Here is a 17770-nt window from a genome sequence, read left to right on the forward strand (position 1 = left end):
GAGGATATTCTTCAAGTTAGTGGGCAGCTAAATATTGGAGTCATGCTTCAGAAGAAGTCCTGCGAAATTAAGAAAGTGACATGCTCATTGGTTGTGTTGTGGGAAAACATGAAGGGTTCAGAGGAAGGCTGCACGTGTCACGACTTCAGTACAACTGAGTGAATGGGAATTGTAAAGCCAATAAGCAGAATTTTCTGGATGTAACTGAGGAAGATTAGACCTCAGAGCGAGAAAAAAATCATAGAAAGCTTTAGCTTGTTGAAAATAGCTGTCAGTGAAGAACTAGAGTTATGTGTATGAATAAACATTGGGGAGCATTTTTGAAGTCCAGCTAAGCATAGAGGTAAAGGTATGCTTGACCAGAATTTTGAGGCTATTCATGATGGTACTGTACTAGAGAGGGAGTTTCAATGGAGGCAAGATCAATACATGTGAAGAATTGTAATCCTTTATGAAGTTTGATGAGTCTTAATGATCCATTATCTAATTAACATCTGGGGGATAATGTAGAGAAAATGGTTGGGGGCGGTGTTTATTTTGTGTCTGCCATACGCTGTGTGCTCTTGGGTGTTTGATCATAAACTGAGACAAATGTTTATTCTGTGTTACGCCATAATTTGAGTTTATATTACAGATTGCCTTACAAATGTTGTATCATAAAGCTTACTGTTTGCCCAAAATTGTAAAATCTTCTTTCTCTTTCTCAATATGTCCCCATAATCTTACATTTTGAAGAGTTTGGAAATAACAGGTTACTGGTCCCTAGCCAGACTGTAACATAAATTTATTGGTTTAGCCCCGGATCAAAACACAATACTCATGTTTATGTTAATAGTATCAATTTAGAACTCAATCATTGGTGTTTAATTTTTTTCTTCAATTTAGCCTATTTTGGTTTAATCAACCTGTTCAGAGATGTTATTACACACATTTGAAGCACGTAGGACTTGAACCTAGACCTCCTGGTCTGGGGTAGGGACGCTACCACTATGCAATAAAGGCCTCTTCATTGCTTGTTTACTCTTTCCTCCAGAATAAACTTCAGCTGCTCAGTAACATTCTGAACCTAGTCACCACAGAAGCAATATATTAAATTGACTTATACTGCAGCTGCAGAAATGCCTGTCTGTTCTGTTAACAATTGATCCTCTTTCACTATTGCATTTGCAATCTCCCTTCTGCCTTGCTTCCATGCTCATACGGGTGAAACATCCTTGATGTTAAGGACTTGAAAGACAGGAACTTGTCTGGGAGAAGTTTGCATCATCAACATCATTATGAAGTTGATTGGTAGGAGGGTGTTGCAGGTCAGTATCAGTGTAAAGCAGAATAGGAGAATAGATTTCTTGAAAAGACAGCAGTTGTAGGAGAGATAAAACAATGGCAGAGTGTCCTGTTTACTTGTTCTACCTGTCAGAGCTAAAGTGTGAAGGAAAATAGCTAGATGATTTTTGGGTAATTTCCTGTGTGTCTCTTTAGAGTGACTAAGTGGTTTGAATCAGGAAATGCTATTACAGCTGAGGAGTACAGTTAGGAAATTAATTACTGAAATACAGTAGATGACACGTTGCAGCTGTAGCATGTGGGATCTTGTGGATGCCAATATGATTCACTGTTGCCATGTCTGCAGCAAGTGTTAGCTGCTCAAGGAACTTCGACTCAGGGTTGATAAGCTGGAGTCTGAATTGCAGTGGGCACTGCAACACCACATCAAGAAGGGGGAGAGGTACGTGGACATGTGTTTCAGGAGACACACATCCATTAATTACGTGAAATTTAGTCCTTGATCAAGGACAGGAGGGTGTGGCTGCAAGTGAGGTAGGTATTAGGATTCAGAATTTAGCTTTGGACAGGAAAGGGGAAGAAAAGATATGCAGAAGACAACAGCAGAAATTAAGACCAGAATAAGTAATAAAGTGAAAAGACAAAGCATGAATCTGTTTTTTTTTTGAATGCTCACAGCATTTCTAACAAGTTCGATAAGTTGAAAGGACAAATTCAAATAAATGAATACAGCATGATAGATTTAATGAGATGTGGTTGCATGGTGACCAGTAGTGTGAGCTCAATATTCAAGGGAGTTGATTGTCAGGAAGAATAAGCAAAAAGGAAATGGAGGTGGGGTAGCATTGTTCATTGGTGGCAGTCAGGAAATCTCTCTTCAAATACATTAGACTTTTCAGTGGTGACGGTTTGAAACTAACGTTTATGGAAATCAATACCTACTACCCCCACTGCCCTTCTCATGTCTTCCTCTAATTTACTAAATACTCTTTTTTTCCCCCTCCATAATATCCTGCTTCAGTTCTATTTTATGTCTAGGAGCTGGTGGCTGTTTGAAATCACTAACTCCAGGATATGAGATTCTAAACATTTCCTTTTTTGATGTAAGAAGAAGGATATCAAAACTCATATCTATTGTCATAACCAATTCTTCCCTTAATGGCCTAGCCTCAGCTGGTGACAGAGGTCTCTACATGGTTGTGAATTCCTCTTTAACCGCAGCAGGGCTCCCTTCTCGCCTTCAAGTCTTGACACCCTACCTCACTTTTCAGCATGGCTCTTGTTACCACATATACTGGCTTTGCTTTGTTTCACTTCTATGAAAGAAGGAGAGATTGCTTTCAACTGCAATGTCTCAAAAAGGCTTGAAATCACCAGGGGAAAGCATTCTTGTACTTGCTTTCCCCATATGTATCAAGGCCGCTTATCACACTAGCAAAGAATGTAGATTCACTGCTTGTTGTGGGCTAATTTCTGTCTGGAGTTGTTTAATTTTAGTTAACTCTTTTATTCTCTAGTTCTCCCATCAATCCTGCATCCTCTGCTCTCAACTCAATATTTTCCAATATTTTCTCTGTTTCTCCTTATAGTATCCCTCATTACATGTTTCTATCTGCTGTCTTAATTCTAAGATGTCACTTTCCCTTTTTAACTTTGTAACTCGTTCCCTAGATTCCTTGCATTTCTTACTCAACTGCAAGGCGCACACGTGGGTGCTGAAGGCCAGTTTATTACAGAATTTCTTTATCTTAACTTCATCCTTCAAAACCTCCTGACAGACTCTGTCAAAAATAGATTTGTAATTCCCATCACAGTCATCTTTTGCTTCAGGTGTCCTACTTTCTCAATCAAGCTTTCTATTAACTGTCTAGAAAAGGCCAAAGCCATTGCACCTTTCTGGTTTCACTTCAGGGTTATTCCACAAATGTTTAGCTACAATCTAAGACTGATGCTTCCCAAATTTAAAGCCAATTAAATTTTGACTTCTGTTCAGACATCTGATATCAGATATACCACTTCTGACAGCCTGCTGATTTTGGATGTCATGATCACATTACCTGATATAGGCAGTGGACAATTTGAAACACTTTTTAAATAGTTTCCTGAAGTTGTTAAGAAGCAGCAGTTGATTATAATACATTATAGCTGTTCCTGTTCTTCCTCCCACCTCAAGCTGCACCTCCATTTCCTACCTACTAACCTCATCCCACCTCCTTGACCTGTCCGTCTTCCCTGGACTGGCATATCACCTCCCCACCTATACACTCCTCTCTCCATCTTCGATCCGCCTCCCCCTCTCTCCCTATTTATTTCAGAACCCTTTCCCCATTCCCCTCTCTGATGAAGGCCCAAAACGTCAGCTTTTGTGCTCCTAAGATGCTGCTTGGCCTGCTGTGTTCATCCAGCTTCACATTTTATTATCTTGGGAACTGCAGATGCTGGAGAATCCATTATCTCTGAATATAATACTTTGGTTAGTTATACAAAAAATATTCAAGAGTGACCGATGAGACTATTCCACTAATCCCAAAACTAGGAGCGCTGGACTGTTCATCATTCATATCATGTAGTCTGAGTTGGACCTGTCTTCGTTCATCTCTTGGACTGATGTAGGGCAGCTCTTGGTCCCATCAAGGTAGTGCATCCACTTTTTCTCTTTCTTCCCACCTGTCCCTGTTGATGTATCTTAATTTGGTGCTACTCATCTCTGCTGTGTCAAGCAACTGTCTAAACCTTCTCAGGCAATGATTATGGGAAGATACACGATGCCAGGATGACCGTTGTCTCCCCTGCCCATCTCCTTTATGAAGATTAGTTTTTGTTCCTTCTCAGAACAAAAGTTTCTGATTTTCTAAAATGCTGTATTCATAATTGAGTAGTGTGGTGCCTGGTAAATCTCTTGTGTATCTTTGTCAAAAGCTAGTTTATACTGCAACACAGTTAAGTGAGGTGACAGGAAACACTAAACATGGAATACTAATACAAACTCAATTCTAAAGGTGACCCCAATGTCCAACGCTTAGGTATTAGAGCTTAATAATAGGAAACCTCTGTTAGGAAAAGAGTTAACATTTCGAGTCCAGTGATTCTTGTGCTCTGACGAAAGGTCCCTTCTCGAAACGTTATAGCTGTTTTCTCTTCGTAGCTGCTGCCAGACCTGTTGTGTTTCGATTTTTGTTTGGATTTTTGTTTCAGATTTCCAGCCTCCACAGTTCTTTGCTTTTTGCAAAATAAAGTCTAGTATGGTTCTCATTTTCAAAACAAAAAATAAATTTTATTTCATGCTCTGATGAACAGTCATTTAGACTTGCTCTCTCTCCAAGGATGCTACCTGACCCGCTGTGATTTCCAAAATGTTCTGTTTTCAGATCTCTTAATTTAAAAGCGTGAGTTTACTTGCTTTTATTTGAGTCGGCGTCGTCGGAATAATCTCCTTTGGTTCTGTGTTATATCTCGTCAGATCACAGTTTGTTTGCTGCTGGAAGTGTGATCTAATCCGTATCGAGTCTGTGGAATATGGTTTAGAGCCTTGGGTATTAGTGGTCTGCTCAGAGATGTAACTTCTTTCTCACGTGATGCGCTGGGGAATCCCTCGTTTGGCGGAGCCCCCAGTTCGACGCGATGACGTTGCCGCGCGAGGATTGTGCATGCGGACGTCGTGAGCGACCGCTGGGCGCTCGCGATCCTGAGGCCAATTCAGTCGGCGCCATATTGCGATCCACTGGGGAAAGAGAAAGAAAGTGAGTGAGCGCGGACCGGGAGACGAAGGCAAAACTTTGGAGAGAAGCTGAGGGAGCCGACGCCCGCTTCAGGCTGAAGCAAACTGCACCCAGTTTGACGCCTGGCGAACTCAATGGTGAGCGATGGAGGGCAGCAGGAGGCGGCTGTTGTCGTTTGTGGAAGTTGTGAGTCCGCCCTGGCCGTTTACGGGGATTCGAGTGAGAAAGAGGATGGACTGTTGTCCCATGTCCTCGGGAACTTAGCGCAGGGCGGAGCGGGGAGGACAGGCTCCGGGGCGAGCGGTAACATCCAGCCCAGCCCGGCCGGTAAACGGGTAGCGAAAATGGTCACCTTGGGAACTTGTGCCCTGTCAGTGATTGTACTTCAAATGAAAAGCAACCATACTTGGGCGGCTGGTGCCGGGATGCGAGAGGTTCAGAGGCAGTCCCGAGTGCCCGGGAGGTGCGGTAGGGGTCCCCGTCCCCAAGGCAGTCGGCTGTGAGGCGTTGTTTTCCCCGGAAAAGTTTCTGTTTTCGCCTACAGGACCCGTTGCAATTAAGACAAAATCACCGTTTTTTGATACTTTTGTGTTCACTGGTGATATGTTGTATTGGGCTTTGCGCCGGTCCCGAGTTAATTATACTCTCAGATCATAGGCGTTGACTTTTCATTTTCCCTAACAAAAAAGTCGTAGCAACAAGTCCTTGTTTTCTCAAGTTGTCGTTTTTGGGCGTATGCTTCTGGTTGAACTGGTAATACGAGCTTTCACTGGGTTTGAATTTATCGGTTAAATCTAGCGCTGGAGTTGTTCGGATTGAACGCCAGTGTCTGAAATTGACACACATGCTGTCAAAAAATTGTTTAAATTGGTCCACTTGTCAGTGTAGAACATACAGTGCTTAACAATTACGTACATATACATCTCGGAAAGAACTTGTTTAAACTAATCCAGTTTCTACGGTCTCTCAACTCAAACTTTAATGTTGTTTGAGGATCTGAATGTGAACTAATTTATCAAGCCTGAAATCAGGAAGCGCTTCGTACAACGGCTAGTGCAAATTCAAAGGGCTGTGGATGTGAATTGAATTGTTGAGGACTGTGGTCAGAAAACTTGCTGGGTGCCTGTGTAGAGTTATGGAACAAAGACAGGTAAATGGAAGTTTAGGTATGGATCACCTCTTGAATATTTGAGTGTTTGAATGGTCAACTCCTATTTCCGTGTGTTTCAGTTTAACATTTAAATGTCGTAAGTAGTCAATTTATAATTATCCTGATATTTCATGGAATTCATTCAATGTATTCCTCTTGCAGCGCTCCTAATTTAGCAGAACATTTTAAATGCTTTTTACCCGAAGAGAATATGCTGCCTTATTCAAGTTATAAAAGCACATTACTAATGAAGAGAGTTTACTTTTCTTAATTGAATTTCTCAGTCAAGTTAACATCAATTTTTTTAAAAATTAAAAACATTTGCATTGGAGCTGTATCTGAGTACTCCGTTGTGATCTTTTGTTCATCAGTGCTATTAAATCTAATTGTTACAGGGCAGTCTGCTGATTTTTCTAGTGACTTCTTGAAGGAAACTCAGAACGTTTTTGGAAATCTTGGCAATGCTAAGAGGTTGACTTTTGGGGCTACAAAGTTTATAATTTAAATTAACTAAGTTTTATGTTGATGCGGCATTGCTGCAGTCATGTTCTGGACTCTGCTTGAAAGAATGCCTTGTGTGATGGGATTGGTTTGTGTAGTGATAGTAACTTAAAGAAATAAAACAAACAACTGTGAATGCTGAAAATCTGAAACAGAAGTAGAAATTGCTGGAGAAACTCAGCACATCTGGCACCATCTATGGAGAGAAGGCAGAGTTAATGTTTTGAGTCCATTGATCCAGTCTTGTGCATTTTCTGTTTGTGATAATTTAAATATTAGTTAAGCTGTATTTGGACTCTTTGTCCCTCCTGTCCATTCCAAAAGTACTCGACATCTTGCGTAAAATGTATTTAAGATTTTAGAATGCACATAAATTGTGGGATGTTTAGTTTTTCTATTAAAATTCAAGATAATGATCTAAAGCTCTAATTGTAACACAGAAATATTTAGAAATTGCACCTATGTTGGTGATGTTCCTCCAAATTGTTCTAAAACACATCCTAATTTCAATCTGTGAGACTGGTTTCCATTCGCTTATCACTCTTCAATTTTTTCCTTCTGGAAAAATGTTTTAATGCATTTTCTTGTGAAAGAAGTATGTAGGATCTTGAAGGTGGACTATTTCATTGAGTTATTGGAATGATTTATAAAGGAAGAAATGTCAAAAGATTGATGGAAAGCACTCTGCAAATGGTGAAACCAGGTTATGGGGTTTTGGATATCACCAGTTCTCAAGTTCGCTTGTCATCTACCGGCATAAAATGGCGAATGTATAAAATGAATCTGCAACACATTTCTCCATTTGCTAAAGTAATTGCTTTCAAGAAAAACATCTATAAAGATTAGATTACAGTTTAATAGTAAAATTGAAAGGTATGAAAAAGCTTCAGTTAAGTAATTAGTTTGCATCTCAAGATGTTCATGGAGATAGACTTGGAGGTGATGCTACCATTAAATCAAATTAATCTAGCCTTTCTTTTATCAAAGGTAGCCACTGCTTGGCACTGCATGGTGCTATTGTTACCAGTTACTTATTAACAAAAGCTTGAATTTCATAGAAGTTCTGTTGGCTGGCAGGACTTGCTTTATTGTTAAAGGAGTTAAAAGTTGATTTGCAGAAATGTCAGCAAGTAACCTGACATTGTCAAAGATCAAAAGTCATTGAGCCAACCAGTTGGTTTGGCCAAAGTTGTTTCCCTCAGGACATGATGATAGGTACGTAATAGGTATTGCCAAATTCTTTGCTTTACTTATTCCTGACCACTAGTTGATTTTACTGTTGGCTTTCCACTGATTTTGATTTTAAGGCTCCTATTCTTTGTCACTGATCTTGAACGTGGTTATTGTAGTGTTGTCTCTGGATTTTTAGCTCGTCCCCATGTCTGGATTAATGAACGTTGAGATGTGAAATCTAGTAGAGTCAGTAAGGAGAGATTTTAGGTGAATAATTGTAGCTTGATTGTGCCACTGTTGACTCCTTCAGTTGCTTTACATGTGACCCATCCTTTGTAGCTGAAATCTCCATACCTGGAACAATTCTGGTGAATCTTCTCTCAACCTGGCAAAGGTCCTAGAATATTTTGTAAACTATGGTGATCAGTAATGAGGCAAAGCACGTGACTTTTGGTCTCACCCAAATTTTATATAGGCTAGGCATAACTTCCTTACAATCGATACATGTTGACTACTGTCAGTGTGCCGTTTAACCTTCAAAGATTGAAACACACAGGCCCTTGGCATGCTGTATTTCTGCATGCTAATCAGAACTGTCAGTCAGACTGTTTTGCAGCCACATGTCTCTTCTGTCGAATACGTCACCTTTCACCACTTGCTATTGAATTCCATCTGCCATTGTCTGCGGGTTATAATAATATATCTAACAGCTGATTAGTATCATCAAGGTTTGACACACATCTAAGTTTGGCATAATCAACTACTTAATTTTTAACTGTGTTCTCATAACTATATCCCTAATCTGTCAAAGATAAAAGCAGTGATTGGAGCTCTGACCCTTGGGGAATGCCACTGTCAATCACGCTCCAGTCTGAAAAAACATCTGAACAGTTCTGAGAGGCCACCAGATCTGAAATGTTAACTCTGATTTCTCTTCACAGATGCTGCCAGACCTACTGAGTTTTTCTAGCAACTTTGGCGTTTGTTTCTGAAAAATATCTATTTACCACCTATGTTTGTGGCTGATGTTATTGGTGGACAAGTTGAATCTCAGGTTGAATTCTTGTTATCCTGGATATTTTGGTTTGCTTTAGTTTTCTTGAAGTGGTTTCTTGTGCAAAATGCTGCAGCGTTTAAACTAGAAATGAAGATAGAATAAACCAAACAATTTACTTGGAACGATAGTTCAAGCATTTTCACCCACACAATAAATATATAATCGCAGTAATTACAAAATGCCACTTTGTAAATTGAAAATAAAAACAACAGGCTTTGTGTTGAATCCAAAAGACACCTTGTGTAATATCCAAAGTTGCAACTCCAACAATACTCATGAGTCCAAGTCTGGAACACCTTGGTTGGTTTCTTCCACTTGTGATTTCATTTTATGGCCTGGAACTGTATGTAGCTTATTCCTGAAGCTATTGTAAGCCTGACCTTAAATGTACTAGCTTTAAGTAACCTCTTCAAGGTTTTATCCCAATACTTCTGATCTGGGACAAATGTTAACTCTTCACTCAACAGTAACCTACTTCATTATATCCTTTCTTTCGCAGGGTTGCTTGCTTACAGACATCTTTGTCCAAGTTATGGAACTGTACAACATGAACACAGACCCTCCGGTTCAACTTGTCCATTGGCAACCAGATATCCTAAATTTAATCTAGTCCCATTTTCCAGCATTTGGCCCATATTCCCCTCAACCCTTCTTATTCATATACTCACCCAGATGCCTTTTAAATGTGGTAATTGTACCAGCCTCTTATGTTTGCATCTAAATCATTTATATAAATGATATGAAGCAGTGGACCCAGCACTGATCCTTGTGGCACAGGTCACAGGCCTACAATCTGGAAAGCAACCCTCCACCATCACCCTCTATCTTCTACCTTCAAAGTCAGTTCTTGTCCAAATGGCTAATTCTCCCTCTACTCCATGTGATATAACCTTGCTGACCAGTCTACCATGAGAAACCTTGTTGAACGCCTTACTGAAGTTCGTATAGATCAGGCCCATTGCTCTGCCCTCATCAATCTTCTTTGTTACTTCAAAAAAACTCAGTCAAGTTACTAGACTGAGCAAAACTAAACCAAAAATAAATCCCTCTAAGTTTTCATTCAGTTTAAAAATATTGTAAGTTCAAAAATCTCTATAACAAACCTTAAGGATAGGTGGCTGCTTCGCCAAACAATCTTAGACAAAAATCTATTAAGGTGTGCAAAAATCCATTAATTCCAAAGCTCGACCTTGAAGACTGTTTAAAAGAAAACAACATGGCTACAATAATATTTGTTAATTTTTAAGCTTTGGGCACAACCAACATGATACTAACACTCAATCTCTCAATTTACATCATATGTGACTTATCATTGTTAGTCCTTAAACTGTTTTTTAACCAAACTAACAGTCCATTCCATATGTCTCAATTTTGTTAACCAGATTTTGTGACACTTTGCCAAATATGTACTAAAATCAATACTACATCTATTGCATTTCCTTCCTTCATAAATCTTCTATTGCTTCGTAAAATAATTGAATTACATTAGAAAAAGACCATCTGTCTTTTTTGGATCTAAGTTGGTTCTCTTTAATGAACTTGCACAAACATAGAAAATAGGAGCAGTTATTGGTCATTCAGCCTGCTACACTGTTAACTAACTAATCATCCAACTCAGCACTTTGTTTCTGTCTTCTGCTAACACCTTTTGCTCGCATCAGCCTGAAGAACCGTATTTATCTCCCTCTTAAAAACATATTTTGGCCTCGGTTGCTTTTGTTGCAGAGAATTTCACAGGCTTACCATTCTCTGCCTGAAGAAATTTTTCCTGTGACCCTAGGTTCTGAACTCCTTGGTTATTGGGAGCATACTTTCTATGTTTACCTGTCTCATCCTGTGAGAATTTTGTAGGTTTCTCCGAGACTTCCTTCATTCTTCCAAACTACAATGCATGTGATCTTAACCGATCCAGTCTCTTTTTGAAGGTCAGTCTTGCTGTGTCAGGTATTGGTTTGTTAAATCTCTATTGCGCTCATCCCATTGACAAAAAATTCTTCCTCAGATAAGGAGATCACAACCACGCAGTACTCCAGCAGGGCCCTGTACAAATCAGATTTCTCCAAATGCCATTTTAAAAAATTCTAATCATTGTTTTTAAACCTTACCATTGATGTTAAATAGATCATCCTCTCGTCTCCATAATACCCTTCCTTGCACAGAGGTCGTTACTGTCATTTTCCAATCCATTGGAAGCCCCTGTATCCACAGAAGAATGGGAAAATATGGACAGCCATGGACACACTCTCCAATTCCTCCTCCTGATGATCTGGATATAACACCTCTGAGCAAAGTGATATATTCAGTCTAGCACAGTCAGCTTTTCTAGCAGATCTTTCCCTTCAGATTTCATCCCAACTGCTAACTCAATCATCTCTGCTACTACAGATATTTTGAGATTCTTCATTCTTGGTGAGAATTTTTTTTATGTTTACTGAGTATTGCGGCCTTCCCTGATGCCTTTAAGTATTTATCGCTGTGTTTGTGTTAGTTGGCATCTACAGACATACCTACTTTCCGTTTAGTTGTGGTAGAAGAAAAGTTACTTTCATTGCCTTGTTTGTCTGATTGTTTCCTCACCAGTTTTATTTTCGTCTCCATTTCACTTCTCAATGTTTGTATTGGTCTGGTTCTTGCTTGAAGTATTTACCCGACATGCAACACGCATACATATTGTATCATGTTTTCTATTCCCCCTTGTGTTGTACTTATTGGAATGCACATCTAAGAAAACTCCTTAGATTGCCAGTTCTTTAACTTTCCCTTGCGTTGATTCTGTTGCATCTAAATGAAAGGGGTGTATATACGTATTTGGGGGTGGGAGGGGGGGGAAACATATGTAGTTCCACAAGAGAGAGCGTTGAGCAGTGCTAATTGGAAACGTTCTTTGCAAGACCTGGCACTGGCACGTCGTGCTAAATAGCTAAATTTCTGTATTCATTGCTTCACTGTGTATATTTCTCATTCTTGGCTATGGCTGGTGCTGTATGCATAAAGCCCACAATGTGTTGGAGTTTTGCTGTCTTGATGGTGACCAAGAAGTGGGAAACCTGATAGTGCTGCTGCTAATAGAATCAGAGTATTGCAATGCTTGAAAGATTCTGGTGCAAAGCTGTATTTGCAGGCTATAAATGAGGTCTTCAAATATTTAAATATTAGAAGCTTTTGACCTTCTGCTCCTAAGGACTAGGATGCAACGAATAGATTTGAAAAAAGCAACAGCAATTTATCCAGCATGGGGAATAAAATGCTGATTGGTTGGACCATTGGCATGGAGAGTTTTTTTTAAATATTCACTCATGACATGTTATTGTTGGCTGGTGCAGATTTATTGCATCTAGTTACCATTGAGATAGTGGAGGTGGGTTTCTGCTTTGAACTGCTGCAGTCTGTGTTCTGTAGGTAGACCCACAATGTTGTTAGGGAGGAAGTTCTAGTGTTTTGCACATGGAAATCTATTGCCTTTGCTTCAAAGTCAGGATGGTGAGCAGTTTGGAGGTGAAATTGCAGGTCGTGGTGTTCCCATGTATCTGCTGCCCATATCCTCCTATCAGTTTTTATGGTGGAATATACTTCAAGTATTCCTTTTATGAGAGACTATATGGGAGGAGTTGAGTAACACCATCATCACTAAATAACTAATATTACCAAACCAGTGGCACTAAAGGCAGAAAAGTCCCTTGGCCCTGATGGCTTGCATCCTAAAAGAGCTAGCAGATGAAATAGTGGATACGTTGGGTTGTAATTTTTAAAAAAAATTGGATTCTGGTGAAGTGCCAAAGCATTAGAAAACTGTCAGCATGACGCCTCTTTTCAAAATGGGAGGGAAGGACAAAGTAGGTAGCTATTGATAAATTAGCGTAACAGCTATTGTTGGGAAAGTATTGGAATCAACTATGAAGGAAGTAATAGAATGTGTGGAAAGTCATTATCTAACCAAGCAGAGCCAGTATGACTTTGTGAAAGTGTAGTCGTGTCTGACAAATCTATTGGAGTTTTTCAAGAAAGTCTGAACTAAAGTGGATAGATGTGTTGTGCTTGGACTTGAAGACGACATTGGACAATGCACCTCTCAATTGGTTACATCATAAGAGCCCACTATTGGAGATAGTATATTGGCATGGATAAAGAATTGGCTCATGGGTCGGAATTAGTGAGTGGGGATAAAGGTTTCTTTTTCAAGTTGGTGACCTGTATTCACTGGGTTTCCACAGGGATCTGTGCTGGAGTTCCGACTGTTCACAAGATATATCAGTGAGCTAGATCAGTGATCAATGTACTGTAGCCAAATTTGCAGAAGATGTAAATAGGTGGAAAGGCAAGTAGCAACAAGTGTACAAAGTTTACAGAGATATTGATGGGTTAAGTAGCAAAAAGTTGGCAAATGGAGTTTAGCGTGGGAATATGCAAAGTTCATTTTGGAAGAGAGAACAAAATAACAGAATATTAAGTGGAGACAAGCTGCAAGACAAAAGGACTTGGAGATATTTATTCACAAAAAAGAAAGCTCGTACATGAGTGCAACAGTTAGTCAGGAAGGTTAATGGAATGTTGGTCCTTATTTCAAGTGCCTTGAAGTATCAGAGTAGGCAAGTCTTAGTGCAACTGTGCAAGGTGCTGCTATGACCATGCCTGAAATACTGAGAGCAGTTTTTGTCCCATTATTTAAGGAAAAATATCGTTTCATTGGAGGCAGTTCAGAGAAGGTTCACCAGAATAATCCCTGGTAGAAAGAGATTAGCCCTTGCTCATAAGTCAAACATGTTGGATCTCACTCATTGGAATTTCGAAGAATGAAAGGTGATCTCCCTGAAACATTTGGATTCTTAAGGGACTTGACAGTATTAATGCTGACAGGATGGTTCCCTTCATGGGAGAGTTCCAGAATAAAAGGATGCCAGTTTAATACAGAGATTAATAATTTCTTTTCTGAGGGTTGTGTCTTTGGATTCCTTGCCATAGAGCACTGTGGAGGTATAGTCCTTGTGTATATTTAAGGCAGAGAGAGAGATTGGTCAGTAAGGGAATCACTGGTTATGGGAAAGGGCAGGAAGTGGATGTGAGAAATGTCATCAGATCAGCCATGATTTTATTGAATGGCAGAGCAGGTTTGAGGAGCTGAACAGCCTACTCCTACGGTCTTAATGTCATGGTTTGGAAGATACTCTCGAGCTTGGTCAATTTCTGCAGTGCATCTTGTAGGTGTTACACAATGCTACTACTAAATGGTCGTGGGAGTGAATATTTGAATGTTCAGGTGGGCTGTTTTGAATTGGATTGTGTCAAGCCTTTTGATACTATTCTCATTCTTGCAAGTGCTTTATATTCCATCACACTCCTGATTTATGCCTTGTAGATGGACTTTGTAATTGGAAGCTTTGGAGAGTCAGGAGGTCTGTTACTCATTGCAGGATTCTTAGCCTCCGACCTTCTTTTGTAGCCATTGTATTTCTATGACTAGCCCAGTTGAGTTTCTAGTTTAATGGTACACTGCAGATGTTGACAGTGATGAGTTCAGTGATGGTAACACCATTGTGTTAAGGGGCAATTATTAGATTGCCTCATGTTAGAGGTGGTCATTGCTGGTCGACATATCGTGTGAAAATTAACTATGAGTGACTTGGCACTTGTCAATCTAATCCTGGATGTTATCCAACTCTTGCTGCATTTAGGCATGGACTACTTTTAGTAATCTAAAGAATAAGGAATGGTATTCTGATGGAGAGAAAATCATTGAAACCATTGAAGATGGTTGAGTCTCGGATGTTACCCTGACAAACGGGGGTTCTTGGTGCAATTGTAGTGCTTCTACCTCTGGACCAGGAGGCCTGTGTTCAACTCCCACCTGCTTTAGCGGCATATAATAACATCTTTGAACTGGTTGATTCTAAAATAGGTTCCTTGAGGAATTCCTGCGGAAATTTCCTGGAACTGTTGAGATGTTATTACATACCTCTGAAACAGGTGGGAGTTGAACACAGGCCTCCTGGTCCACAGATTGAAACACTACAATTGCACCAAGAACCCTAGTTCGTCAGGGTAACATCTGAAACCCAGCCATCTTCAATGGTTTCAATGTGGATCGGCCGTGCTGAATTGCCCGTAGTGTTCAGGTGTGCGTGGGTTATAGGGGGATGGGTCTGGGTGGGATGTTGCAAGGGGCGGTGTGGACTTGTTGGGCCGAAGGGCCTGTTTCCACATTGTAGCAAATCTTATCTTCCTTTTATAGTAGGTATGACTCCAACAAGCAGAGACTTTCCCCAATTCCGGTTGACTTCAGTTTTTCAGTTAAGAGGCAACCACATTGCTATGCGTCTGGAGTCGCATGCAGGCCACTAGGTTAAAGATGGCAGTTTCTTTCCCTAAAGGATATCATTGAACCAGGTGGGATTTCCTAACAGTGGACTATGGTCATTAGATTGTTAATTCCAGATTTTTGTTTTATTAAATTCAAATTCCACCATCTGTCATGTGATTTGTATCCAGGTTCCCAGTATCCTTCCTCAGTAACTGGATTGATCTTAATTCTTGGAAAAGGCAGGTGGACAGATTCTGATTGCTCAAGATGTTGCCATCATAAATGCAGTAGAAGTTGACAGTCTTCATGACCTTCTTGTCATATAAAGTTATGTACAAATTCCTTTTGCCTTGATAAAACGGGATCCAATGTCTTTGTATGTGTGTATTTACTTGAGTAGTTGACGATCTTAAGTTGATTTCTGCTGTAACTCAGTGCGTTCAAGATTATTTAGTGGTTTTTTCAGTGGCAGAATTGCATCTGATAGACACGTTTTTTTTGAGGCTTGCAAACATGGCCTCATTGAGCATGATTAGTTTTATGTCTGTAGCAAATGTTCAATGGGACATTGTTGCTTGATATGGTCTGCTCGTCATTGAAACAAATGACTACCTACCTGACCGCACACCATCACTGAAATACATTTGGTTACTTGCTTGACTGATAGGCTTGGTGGCAGTATCTTACTAGTGGAGAAATTCATGTTTAAACTAGCAGAGAATGGTTTACTATATGGGAGAAACATGAGACAACTGGTTTCACCTGTTCAGTTTATTGAGACACCTTCCTCTTCTGGGGTAACCAGAGGTAGAATGAGCACTGCTCAGAGCCAGAAGTGGTGAATACAGGCTCTTTTGTGTGATTGCACATTATGCACTGATCATCTGGTGATGGCATCTGTATTATGCAGGATAGCCTAAAAATGTCCTGACTTACCAGTAAGCCTACAATGAACACGTGGCTAGGGCCCTACTAACAAAGTTATCAATCAGATCTATTGTGTAGTACGTGGAACTATAGGAGTCCTAATGTGTATATTGTCCAGTGAACCTTGGTTTGATAGTATTTCACAACCCATTGACCATCTTCAACAAGAATAGATGGTTTGTTCTTGCTGCATCACCTTGCTAATGATGGCCCAGCCAACCAGCGCTCTCACTGTGGAAATGGTATCTTATTTTTCATGTCTGCTTCTTGCATGGTCCTGTTGAGTGCAGGATGAAAAAGCTTCAACTGTTTGTCTCCTTTTTAGCAATGTTGAAATTCTATACAACGAAGCAATTGTTAATCATAGAATAATTAGAGCAGAGAAGGAGAATGTTGTGCATATTGTGTGCACACTGTCTCCCTGCAAGTGAAATTCAGCTTGTCTGGCTCACCGTATACTTTCCTGTCTCGCTACTGTTTTAGTCCCTTCAGATAATTGCACAGTTCTCTCTCAAAAGCTGTAATTAAATTGCCTACAGCACACTTTTCAGGCAATGCATTGCAAATCAAAATCATTGGCTGTGTTTATATAAAAAAACTCATCTTAGTACTTTTGCTATGACCTTAAATTAGCATCTTGTAATTCTTGATTTTTACTCACCGTATCTATTTTGCCCGTATTCCTCATGATTTTGAACATCTCTATCAAATTTCCTCCCAATTTTGGCTTTAAGGAGAACAACTCTGCTCCTCTACATTCACAAATCTGAGATTCCTCATCCATGGAAGCATTTTCTTCAATTTTTTTTTGTGTGTATCCTCTTTGAAATCTTTCCTGTCTGAAGTGTTCCACCCAGCACTTGGCACAATTTTAAAGCATTCTTTCATGGGGTGGCATTATTGTCGAGGTCAGCATTTGCCCATCCCAGAAGGCAGTTAAGAGTCACTCACATTTTTGTGTGTTTGGACTCCTTTGACGACTTGACTGGGAAAGAATGGTGGATTTCCTTCCCTTTAAAGGCATTATTGAATCAGATTTTTTTCCCCACAATAATCAAAAGCGGACAAATGGTTGCCGTAAGGCTAGCTTTTTGTTCCAGATTTTGGTTTCATTAAACTCAAATTTCACCATCAGCCTTGGTCAGATTTAAATCCATGTCTCCAGATGTGGAACTTGAGCCTCTGGATTATTAGTACAGTGACATTACCAGTACACAGCAGTTTTCCCATGTTTCTCCAGTTGAGGCTGACTTTTATTAATATTATCAATATTAAAGATTTATCAATGCCTTCTCCCCTTTACGCTCTTGGCTTTTTTCTCAATGTGCTATGCAGCCTTCAATAATTTATGCACTTATACTCCGGTGCCTCCACTCCTACATCGCCCTTAAGTTGCCTCTTGTTTTACGTTGTTTATTCCTGCTCCCTCCTATCAAAATCTACTTCATACTAGTCTGCACAAAATTTCTCACCATATGCTCAGCTGCTTGCATTACCGTCTTTTCTGTGTTTTCTTGTGGTAAGTCGAGTTTATGATGCATCCAAATTGTGCATCATCAGCAAATAGTGAAATTAAACCCTTCGCCCACAATCATTAAAGTAGGTCAAGTAAAGTAGTGATCCTAATACTCATCCCCGAGGGAGCCCACTACGTATGTTCCTCA

At 39.9% G+C, this 17770-nt stretch overlaps 1 protein-coding gene across 4 annotated transcripts in view; it reads left to right on the top strand.

Annotated features, from left to right (window-relative positions):
• The first annotated feature begins 1590 nt into the window (after nt 1–1590).
• plekhf2 (pleckstrin homology domain containing, family F (with FYVE domain) member 2) overlaps nt 1591–17770 on the top strand; it is a 45839-nt gene continuing 29659 nt past the window's right edge. The window contains exon 1 of one of the 4 annotated variants that reach the window (XM_048530037.2): nt 1591–1726. In XM_048530037.2, coding sequence (XP_048385994.1) covers nt 1621–1726 — 106 coding nt within the window. In that variant the 5' untranslated portion in view covers nt 1591–1620. Of the gene's footprint in view, nt 1727–4915; nt 5141–5334; nt 5467–11066; nt 11294–17770 lie in introns of those variants that run through there. The other 3 variants (XM_048530038.2, XM_048530040.2, XM_048530039.2) reach the window with 3 other exon arrangements.

This window comes from Stegostoma tigrinum, chromosome 5, assembly GCF_030684315.1.
Source record: "Stegostoma tigrinum isolate sSteTig4 chromosome 5, sSteTig4.hap1, whole genome shotgun sequence".
NCBI lineage: Eukaryota > Metazoa > Chordata > Chondrichthyes > Orectolobiformes > Stegostomatidae > Stegostoma > Stegostoma tigrinum.